Source organism: Vigna radiata, chromosome 5 (genome assembly GCF_000741045.1).
Source record: "Vigna radiata var. radiata cultivar VC1973A chromosome 5, Vradiata_ver6, whole genome shotgun sequence".
Taxonomy (NCBI): domain Eukaryota; kingdom Viridiplantae; phylum Streptophyta; class Magnoliopsida; order Fabales; family Fabaceae; genus Vigna; species Vigna radiata.
In genome coordinates this window covers 2,939,398-2,951,209 of record NC_028355.1, presented here as the reverse complement: position 1 = coordinate 2,951,209, position 11,812 = coordinate 2,939,398, and the positions used below count along the sequence as shown (strand labels likewise).

The following is an 11,812-nucleotide window of genomic DNA, read 5'->3' as shown; positions in this document are numbered from 1 at the left end:
AATGTGAAATCTTTTGAATTAAGAACAGTCAATGCCACACAATCCTACTCTAGGTTTAGGGGCTGCCACTTGATTTGGTTCAACTCTTGTAGGACCATTGAATTGACTACACGTGCACATTGGAAAGATTTCATTGTAAGGAGCTACACCACATATTTTTACGATACAAACAGATAGCTAAATGGTTTTTATGATTCAATAAAATTCAAGTGTAATGTGATCTAGCCCTCTGAAAATGATCATTGAGCATAAATTTAACATAAGGGCAGACAAATACCTCTCATTATTGTACTCGTGGCCCTATCATGCACTTAGTACAGCAAGGGAACTGATTGAGTCACCAATTAGAATGTGAATGTGAATCACATCGTGAGACTTACTTTACATCTTTAAGCAGTGGATGTTGTAGAAGTGTTGATATAATATACGTACCACTCAACTCCATTGCTTCTTGCTTTTCTGTTTATTCAGTTGGATGTACTTTAATCATTCTCTTTCACAAAAATTATGATTCTTTCTATCATATTCACCTTTGGACAAACATTTCTTTAACTTTACGTGTCCAACTTCTTTATCATGATGATCCTGCTTTTCCTTTTTTGCAAATCTTAGATTAAAAGTTTAATGATAGATGATTAAGAGGTCTCCATCCCTTTATTCTTTCTAAATGAGAATAACGTTTTTTCATTCCTAAAGAGCCAATGATGACAAAGAGGAAGATGACAGATTTAAATAAGTTATCACATTGGGGATCTGGATTTTTCTTTAGGAAGACCTAGGTAGTGATAGGGGTAGACCCTTTTGCAAATAATATATAAAGAAAGATCAAGAAGTAGGCCACTTAAATCTTGAGAATGGAATCTTTGGAGTAGTCATATTCGTAGCCTAGCTAATAGGTTTGTTTTGAGGTTTCCCAAATTCTTTTTTGAGCATCACACTTGAAGGGGTCGATCCAACTATTTACTATCTTTTGCCCACATTCTCTTTCATGATGATTGAACCAAAGCTACCAAAGCATAATATTTTATCTGGACATGTCCGTGACATGAGAAGGACAATCCTCCTTCAATATGTTCTTTTGGCAACTCATCAACCAAACACTGCCAAATGATAACGATTTCAGAACTAAAGTTCACTTCTTTTTCCTTTTCTTTTGTTTAGGAGAAGTGTTGAGAGAGTGAGATGAGCTATATACCAAAGATTTTCTCTTTTCTTACTGCTATTATAATAAAAAGGAAGTAAACTTTGAGGGTCTGAAAAAAGAAAATGACTATTAATTACCATCACCTGAGAAGAGGTTCTTCTTCAGATATGCTAACACAACCTACAAACAACTCACTATAGTTATTACCTGTCTGTCTGTCTCTTTTACCTGGTAATAGCTTCTGCACAAAACTGTTTTCTTATCTTTTACTTTCTTTTGTAGATCCCATGAGCTTCAAGTATATAATTTTGTACAACCTAGCTGGTCAACTAAGATGTCTAGGATGCAACAAAAGCTTGTGAAAAAAATAGTACATGACAAGGACTTCACAGACTAAAGATTTTTTGTTTGATTGAAGTTGGATTAGTATCTTAATCCAATATTCTTTCTGTCTAATACTTCTATTTTAAAATGAAAAAATAATAATTAATTCACCTTCTTTTCTTATATTTTATTGTTTTTTCCATTGGTTGCTGAGGACTAAAGGATTAAAGTGCTGCATCTTCTAATTAAATTATAAAGTTAATGACAAATATCAGATATCATCTGAGATTTTTGTTTGTTTGAAATGAAAGAATCTCTTGACAGTGCTTCTAATTCAGATTATTATGGTAAGTACTTAATACTGAAGTTGCTTCGCCAAATTATTCCCAGTGTTGTGTTCTTACAATAATTAGCTACTTTTTTAGGATTCCTGCAAAGAAAATCAATCTGTAAAGTAATACCGACAACATTATGTCAGTTTATGCTCTTCTTAATTATAGCAAAGGGAGAGGTATCTACAACCAGAATATATAGGATATATTTATTATTAATCAAAGTCAATATACATAGTTTCATTAGTTATAGCAATAACAGCACTATATTATTACACAAATATCCTAATTTATCATATCATCTCCTTAATTATAATTTTTTTTGTTGATATTTATTTTTAAACATAAAGGCTCAAAAGTCGATAAAAACATCCCTTTGCTATACTATAATATAATAATGAATTTTTTAAAATAATCTAAATATGATTAAAAACACATAAATTTATTGTATTATTATATATCTCTAGTTATTTTGTTATTATTTTTTATTTGTATTTTAAGTTAATTTATATTTTTTTTATTATAAATACAATACATTATTTGTATTTTCTATTATTATATATCTCTAGTTATTTTGTTATTATTTTTTATTTGTATTTTGAGTTTATCTCATTATTTTTATTATAAATACAATAATCTATGTGTATTTTATACAAGGGAGATTAATTCCAAACCTATTTTTCACTATGATTAATATGATACCAGAGTCAGTTCAGAGTTTGTCGTAACAAAATTTGTGTTTGTTAAAAATATTATTTCATCCACTATCAGGCCGTCACAGACCACTTATTAATATCTAATCTCACGAAATTTATACATTGAAAGTATGTTAGAAGTCTCGCATAGACTAGTAATAAGATCAATATAAATTATAAGTGAAAACCTCACCTTATAATTTGGTTTTGTAGGATTGAAATAGACTCAAATTTAACAATTTTGTATGACTTGGTGTGCCAAAGCAACATATTTGCCAACATTTGTTGACACATTCATGGAAGTATTAGATTATGAAACATCTTATTTTTATCTTTTATGTTTAATTACTTTATTATTATTCTTTATTTGTATTTTGGACTTAGTCTATATTTTCTTTATTATAAATACATTAAACATCTTATCTTGATATCTTATTTTTATCTTTTATGTTTAATTACTTTATTATTATTCTTTATTTATATTTTAAACTTAGCTCATATTTCTTTTATTATAAATATAATGTCCTGTGAGTGTTTTCTACAGGAGATTAATCTCAAACCTATTTTTCACTATGTTTAACAAATACCTTAACCACAACAGCAGAATATAAGGATTTAGACTACGATAACAATAATAACATCACCATATAACCACAAGGGTATAATTATGTTACTTTACACCTAAAAAGAAATATATCATATGAAAGAGATTTACATTTGAAAGATGATTGTTGAAAATAATCTAAGTGTGAATGAAAGTCTCGGATAAAAAAAGATAATAAACACTATATAAAATAAAAAAAAATCATAAAATTATTGTTTTTAAAATTAAAAGTGGTGTTAAATGTTTTATGTGTATTGAACTGATATCTCCCACACACATGATAACACTCATTCTTACTTTTACATTCAAGTTTTATAGTTTTCATATAATTTTATTCACTTTGGTGTTGAAAGTTTTCTTTAAATAAATCCTTATTTGATATTTAGACTACCTTTTTCTATAACTCAGCATAAAGGTTTTACCTTTCCAACAATTTGTCCTACTAAAGAATAGTATTTACAATTAACTTGATCTTTATAGTGTTAGATATTATTATGGCAAAAGAATCAATTCAAACAGTGAAGTGTTAGTTCACTTATGTTAGTTCATATACAAGAACAAGAGTTACAGTTGATCAATCATTGAGTTACAATTGATCAATTATTTCAAAGAAGTTAATGGACTTTCTGAAATGAACTTGAAAATAAATACTAGAAATAAGAAATAATCTAGTAATTAAATTACTCACTCCTATTTTTATATGATTTATAAATTTATAATTACATTATAATTCAACACTTTTTATTTTGATAGCTTTTTTATGGAAGAATTGTGTGGCAGAATTTAAAGAGTTTCAAAAGGTAACAGTGAAAATTGAGTTTCACACTCTGAAATAAATTGGAACATATTTGACCAAATACATAATGAATAAATATGTTAGAACAAAAAAGATTAAATGTTTTTGTTATGCATGTGAAGTACAATTTGAGATTAGACAAAAGAATAAAGATAAAAAAAGTAAATACAATTTTATGTGTTTGTCAAAAACTGAATCTAATGATGAATAGATGACTAAAAAAACAAATACTTGTTTATTTATTAATATTCTTTTAGGCTTGATTAATAATCAAAGTAAACTTTCAACCAATTATTTAATTAGATGTAACTAAATCCTAGCACAATGAAAATTAAATGTAACTAAATATTGTAATTAAATTTAGGATTCTTTTTTATTTAACCAAATTGTTTACAAATGAAAACTTCAAGAGTTTTTCTTTTCATTCATCAAATCTTGATCATTTCTCCAAACACATAAACTTGAAACATTTCACAACATAATCATGTTTTGAACTCATTGTTTGACTACTACACCTTAACCAGATACCTGTATAGATTTTTATTAAATATATGAAATAATTCGCAAATTACCTTTAAAAAGAAAAACTCATCTCTTGGTTGAAATTTTTTTACGAACAATATCTCCTTTATTTGGATGATAAGATAATGCTTTTTAACCCACAAAACCTATCAAATCAAATTTTGAAAACGTTTTTAATAGATGTCTCAGCTTCATAACTCATACTTTAGATTTTATATATTACAATATAATAGACGAAAGGGTGTTGCAAGCAATGTACAAATGTGACTTTGAACTATACTTTATCATTTAGAAGGGCCTTTCAGACTAATTATTCATCAGCTTGTGTCAAAAATATAAATTGAGTGAAAGTGTTTGTGATATTTGTATAATAATTGCAAAATCTATTTTCAGAATCTAAAATACCATCATCTAGCCATGGCTGCACACACAAAACATAAAAGCAACCGATTTGCCAACCAACTTAACTTCACAGGATCATGGATTAAGAATGCATATTCGGTTCAGTGGTTGGAGGATTGAACAGTGTGCACAACACGAAAAGGTTCATGAACAGAAACAGTAAAATTTAAGGAACACTACACCACAAACACTTGTCAGTTCTACGTTAATCTAAGTTTCCCTACTCCAATCCCATGTGGGTGGTTTTTGAAATGCTGAGAAACATGAATCACAAATAAAGATTGAGTTATACAACAGCAAGAATAACCGAACTCTTTTTGCAAGCGAATAATATCATTTTTCAGACTTGGAAGCGCATGCCACCACATGAGATTTGAATTTCTCCAGCTCCGCTAAAACCTCTTCTTCTGGTCTGTAGATCAAATCACTCATGCGCCATATCTACACAAATGAGTTTGATGGATCAGACAGGCAATCATTAAAACAAACTCATTACTACTTACTAAACTTGAAATACCAGAAGGGCTAGCCGGTTCATTAATGAGTCTAACTAAACTATTCAGAAATGTAATGCACACAACCTGCTCTGGCCTTTTAATTGGAACGTGAGAATCATTCACATTAAAAAATAAATAAAAGTCAAAAATGGCAAAGAAAACTTGATCTGCAAAATGCATATTAATCCCCATTGTGCCCAATAAAGGAGAAGGAAACAGTCTAGTCACAGTCTCACCCATGCCAGCCCTGATCTGCTCTACTATGAGCACATCCTTACATCCATTATCCAATTAAAAAAACAAATACCAGGACAAACGCAGAAATTGTATGCAAGTTACTGTGTATGAGTTCTTGGAAGAGGAGAAAGATGAGTTGCTGTTAGGGTACTGGGGCCGTGAATAGTAAAAAATCACGCTTGCCCCATTAGGTCTAGCCTCAACCAAACAATTTGATCATGCCACAAGCAAGTTGCTTTGTTTCCAAAAGCATAAATCTTCAATTATATAAAATATGATACAAATAGCCATTTTCTATGACCTATATTACGTAAGTTGAAAAGTGTTTTTCATACCTGCAATGTGCCTCCTCCACCAGTACTTTCACAGTCATCAGAGACGCTAACAATTGTCCATGGATCATATGCATTCCAGTGAAAATCGACTACTTTATCTCTGCATATAATAACAAAGTTTATACGTTACAAACAAAAGTAAGCCAGACTGGGGGTGAGAGTTGTTAAATAAATATTTTGAAAAAAAAAAACGAACAAATTCAGAGTATTATTTGGCAGGACTACCAAAATATAGAAACAGTCAAAAGAAAGCTGCCAGAGGATCACAAGAATTCCAAGGATAACATATCTTAGAATATCAGTAACTACAGAAGTCCAGAAGATTTGATATTGCAAGCTTGCAATCGATGGACCATAGTTGACAGTATTATCAAAGAAAAACCCCTTGCACAAATTTATGTTTGACATTGATACAAACTGGATCAGAATTAGAGAGAAAAACTTCGATTAACAGAAAAAGTGAACAGATCACTTGCAGGATTTTGAGAGATCTGGACTCTCCCTCACAAATCATAGATAAAATTACCCACAATCCCCCTCTCAACCTTTTTTCTTATTCATAAGCAACATTATTTCTCTAATTATGTAACTAACCAAGGAGGTTACTATCAGATATCCAGCATTTCGTCAAATTTTTTACCAAAAGATGTCATGGAGAATGACAGGAAAGCATTGATAATAGGGAATCGGCAACATAAGCATCAAAGAAAAACTAAAGATAATGTAACATAAGAAACTGTGAAGCAACAGCAGACAACGAATCAAACAAGAGGTTCAAATATGAAAAATGTTGCTTTTGGCCTTGGCTAAAAAGATAAATAATAAAGGTTGATTACAATTATATGATTGGAATAACGAAAAAAAAAAATTGTGAATGGTACCAGAAAAACAAGTTTCATACCTATGACCAGCATGTTGGAAAAACAACCCTGGAGGAGCACTTATTGATTTTCCAGATCGCTCTATCTTTTTACCAACCTACATTGCAGGAAAAAAAAACAAGAGACATCATGAGCAGTTGACACCAAATATTATTTTTGGGGCAAGAAAATGGCTAAACTAGATTGCACCTTCTCATAGTCCCAAATGTTTAAGAGACCATCCTCAGCTGAACTTCCAAATACAGATGATTTGTCTGGAGACCACTGAATAAAAAAACAGTGATTCTCATATATTACAGTGCAATAACAATATAATACCAAGGAGAATAAAGAATTATTCTTCATAAACAAAAAAGTATGCTCAAAATTACCTGAACACAAAGAACAGCAGCTTTGTGACCCTCAAATTTATGGATGGGCGACCCAACTCCGTTAGTGGTGAGATTGCGACGATCAAACATGCGTACAGAATTATCTGCTGACCTGTAGATAAATGGGAACAAGTCAAATACGGATGTGAATCATCATCAATTTGTACATGATAAGATCAAAAAGGTAGTTTACATGTCAAAGCAAAATTAATGACAATGAGAACTGTAAAACAGGAAAACATACCCAGTAAGAATCAGATTATCATCATGTGGATTCCAATCAACACAGTGAAGATCAGCATTATGAGCTTTTTCAACCTGTTACCAAATTCATGAAAGAGGAAAAAAAATTAAAAAGAAAACAAAAAACAAAAAGATACCTCACAAAAGATATTGTGTACAAGGGTTCTTATAACCTCAATGTTATTATTGCATACTCGCAATCCAATGTTTGGAATAAACTAAAATATAAAAGGAAAAAAATTGTTCTTTTCACAAAAAAATTAAATCTGCAATAAAACAGGAACTTAAATAAAATAATAACAATAATGATAATAATAATAATAATAATAATAATAATAAATGAAAACAAATTTAAATAAATGATTGGAGTACAAAACAATACCTTAACCACAGGGCTAGACCCAACACGTGCATCCCATAAGATGAGACAAGAATCATCTCCAACACTACAGAACTCCTGTGCACTTCAGCATGATCACAATTATGTCAGGAGAGTAAGGTTATTAACCAAATATGGTATTTAGTTTATGCTGCAACTATAAGTACAAACACACTAGATCCCTCAAACAGAAAATTAAAAATGATAATATAGAACAATCCCCCCCACTCTCAAAATAAAATAAAATAAAATAGAAAAAAAAAGAAGTATAGCTATACATTAGTTAATAGTAAATGATAAGGAGTTGATGAAGAAAAACAGAGGATACCCACCCTAGACATCACCCTAATGCTTTGTTTGGCTGCAGATAGAAAGTGTACAAAAAGAAAATGGAAGGAAAGGAAATAAAGAGAAAAGGCATTGTTCTCTTCTTTTGTTTGGAAGAGAACATGGTATAATTCCTTTATTTTCTCAAGTAGGCATCTATCCTGAAGCACAGCAGAAGCTACGCAGTAAAAAGTAGGCAAGTTACCTGGATGGACAGAAAGTCACATCTTCAACAGTATCCTCATGCCCACAGTAGATACCTCGTGGCCCGACAGAAGGGCTTTCAGCAGTTTTATCATTGGCTTCTCCAGATTTAGAGTTTGGCTTGATAATTGATCCACCTGTGGCAGCAGATGTTATATGGTCCTCAATACTCCACAATACCACCGTTTTATCCTTTCCTGCAAGTGTAAGTTTTTACTTTCAGATATAGAATTACTACATCAAGAAATAAGCACGAATTTAATAACCTAATTCTTTAATAGTTAACCTCCTGAAAGAACATAGGGCTCAGTTGGACACATAGCAAGAGCAAATTCTGCATTATCTTGGTGTCCAGTCAATATCTGCAAGCGAGATTATACGTAAATATATCAGGAGCCAGCAACCATGCCAAATAACAATAATGATGCATTAGGAGTTTCTTATATAATAGATAATTCAAGGGTACTAAAGCAGGTGGCCACATACTTCAAAGTGGAGGGGCAAATTTGGTCTTGCTTATTTGAATTTCCATGTTTTTACCTAAGAAGCATGGATGCATGATGCATTCTCCTAGGTCTTCACATAAAATATAGGTATGGGATAGTGGATACTTATATCTGATACCAATAAATGGGGATATCATCGATATTCAAGTCACTTTTATTAAGAGGAAACTGAATTGATTAATCTTGGCCTATTACAAAGCAACAAACTCGTAGATGTTAGCACCAGTGAGACAAATAAGGATGCGCAACAGACCATGTCATCCTGGATTGACTAGTTTGTTTATTGTATTTTCATAAAAGAAGAATATTATATAAATTTTAATTTGGACTTTATGAATTCCAATTATATAATTATTGTGTTCCATAAAGTATTATGCATATCTATATATGCATCATAAAGATGTTCCATCTCCCTTATTTTCAAGAATATCCACATCGAATGCACATATCAGATCATGTATTTGCATCATAGGCCTTCGCACCTATGACCTGCTCTAGCCCCAACAATGCTACACCCACTCTTATATTCAAAATAGCCACAAAAGTATCATGTCTCGTGACTTTCAAAGAACTGAAGCATCAGATACATGTCAGATCATATTTGTGGAACTGCACTCAGGGTCTGTCCTAGCCTCAATAATGTTACCCCTATTTTCTGTTCAATTAAGTTATATCCTAATATAACTAAAAAAAAGTTAATCAATACAACAATCAAATGAAACTGCAGCATAATCTGACTCACATCAGAAGATGCTAAACATAAATAAGAAAGGTCATTTTTCTCACAAAATAAATAGATATGAGTATTTATCTGCTTCATTTTTCTCACATTCCAAAATAGATTAATCTTTTTTAGTTGGAAGTATTTAAGCAATATTAAAGCCGACTAATACCAAATCAGGCCGAGAGTTTGTAGCTCCAAGGACAGCATGACGGTTAGGTTGATTCTCAACATCCCAAACAAGGACCTGATATTGAAAGAGTTATATATAAGAAACCAGAAAAATCAAAGCAAAATGTAAACTGTAAAGTAAAGTTCTTACATCAGGGCTATCTGTATGTGTTGCCACAATCTTGGAATTTTGTGGTAATTCCCTAATTCTGTTCACCTACAAAATAAAGCCATATCAGATCATACTCTGATAATCAAAAAGATGGAATGTGAACCAAAATACATATATCATTGATGATGGGTAGCATTAAATAAGTAAAAGACCAAGGCAGATTAGGGAACAATTATTATCCCTTCTTCATTGTTCACACGTGTTTCAAGTGCATCCAATCTTTAACTAGCCCATCAATGTAAAGAATGCATCCAATCTTTAACCAGCCCATCAATGTAAACAATGCATCTAATCTTTAACCAGCCCATCAATGTAAACAATGAGTATACCTCGCCAGGATGTATGATGGTCTTGAACTTCTTCACAAACGGGGACCGTGCCTCTTCATTAAACTAGAAGGGGTAGACAAACATTTCTATCAGCTTAATCAAATTTCAAACATCAAAGTAATCATTAAAACATGAACAAGGCTTTAGACAATGGTGATCATGTATAGTAGTCTTAAATTGTGGACAAAAGTGGTCCCAATGGCAACCATAAAGACACAACAACCTTACCAAAGTCACAATTTGAAATCCTCCCAGAAGGAACATAACATGCACAATCATAAAACAACAATTCACCTGCGAATTGTGCTCTGCAGCCACATAACATGCACAATCATAAAACAACAATTCACCTGCGAAATGTGCTCTGCAGCCGCAACTCTAGGCTTCACAACCTCGCAATTCGCAATCACCAGAGTATTTGGCACGCTACCATCAGTCTTTCCACAAAAACAAAAAAACAAAAATCAATTTTTCAAAAAAAGAAAAAAAAAAAAAACAAAAAACACTCTTCCTCCCCTATATAGCAACCAGCCACAAAACTCAACAGACCCATTTCACTAACACAGTAAAGACACAACAAAACCGACTCCCATCACTCAAAAATTAAAAAAAGGATCAATTTTTAATTTATAAAATAAGAGTTTGCCTGTTCGGAAAGATAGAGCCGCTGGCGATTCTTGTAAGTGGCTTGTTCAAGCTGAGGACCCCACCTGAAAACCCAAAATTAGCATTAAAAAAATTAGATTTTGAAGATTAAGAAAGGGAAAAAAAGTGAAAACCCTAATGAGGGTTACCGGCAAGAGAGAGAGGGCCAAACAAGGTTGTGGTTAGCAAGCCAGTCATAGAGGACAGGGACGAGAGACTTCCATTGCGTGTATTTCTCATCGACCGAAGGTTGTTGCTGCTGCTGCTGTTGCTGCTGATATTGCTGCGTTTTTCTCCCTTCCTTTGTCTTGGAATGTTCATCTTTCTTGTCATCCTTTGGCTTAGGTTTTCGACCCCTTGTCTCCTTCTTCTTCACCACACCTTGCTGAGGAGGAGTCTCCATCTCAGTTCTCACTCTTCTTCCTTACAAACTCTCACTGTTCTGTCTCTCTGCTCTCTTTCTGCTGCACACCTACAAGTCAAAAATAAAACTATTAAACCTCATCTCACACACTTGATTTTATTTATGTAAATATATAAATAAAATATTTGGTAAATTGTTTTTTATTATTTTAGTCATTATTAATTAATAAATAATTATAAATTAGACTAAGGATTCATATTTTGTACATTTTTTTATACACTTTTCTTTAATAAATTAGTGGAGATGGAAATGAATAAACTTGAATTTGAGTGATTTGGATATAGAAAAACATAAATGTATATTTGTGGGTTTGGTTGGAAAGTAATTGTGGGAATGTTTGGTCCTAGATATTTTATTTCATTGAGAATTGAAATCCCACTAATTTAATATGTGTGAAACTTACAATTTGCATTGGACATTAAGTATGATGCATAGATCAAATTTAATTATTTTAGAAATTTAAAAAATAAAATTGTTTACAAAGGATTGAAAGAAAAAATGTTAATCTTAATGTTATATGTTTGAATTTAAGAAGGAAAAATAAGAAAGTT

The 11,812-nt window shown here is 31.6% G+C and overlaps 1 protein-coding gene across 1 annotated transcript; it reads right to left on the bottom strand.

Annotated features, from left to right (window-relative positions):
• Positions 1 to 4,867: 4,867 nt before the first annotated feature.
• Positions 4,868 to 11,332, bottom strand: LOC106762572 (WD-40 repeat-containing protein MSI4). Its single transcript, XM_014646560.2, has 15 exons — positions 10,987 to 11,332; positions 10,839 to 10,902; positions 10,543 to 10,629; positions 10,193 to 10,255; positions 9,843 to 9,908; positions 9,693 to 9,767; positions 8,580 to 8,655; positions 8,295 to 8,490; positions 7,766 to 7,847; positions 7,385 to 7,458; positions 7,141 to 7,252; positions 6,959 to 7,033; positions 6,790 to 6,866; positions 5,889 to 5,988; positions 4,868 to 5,260 (listed from the first exon to the last, which is right to left on the bottom strand). The coding sequence occupies exons 1-15, from the start codon at positions 11,238 to 11,240 to the stop codon at positions 5,153 to 5,155; spliced, it is 1,509 nt and encodes a 502-aa protein (XP_014502046.1). The 5' UTR covers positions 11,241 to 11,332; the 3' UTR covers positions 4,868 to 5,152.
• Positions 11,333 to 11,812: the final 480 nt, after the last annotated feature.

What these genes read in the sequence shown, in the direction of transcription:
- LOC106762572 (XM_014646560.2), bottom strand. Translation starts at nt 11,240, where the DNA reads ATGGAGACTCCTCCTCAGCAAGGTGTGGTGAAGAAGAAGGAGACAAGG. An exon ending in GTGACTTTCTGTCCATCCAG is followed by an intron (nt 7,848 to 8,294) that starts GTAACTTGCCTA and finishes ATCATGCTGAAG; the next exon opens with TGCACAGGAGTTCTGTAGTG. An exon ending in GATAATCTGATTCTTACTGG is followed by an intron (nt 7,253 to 7,384) that starts GTATGTTTTCCT and finishes ATTTATCTACAG; the next exon opens with GTCAGCAGATAATTCTGTAC.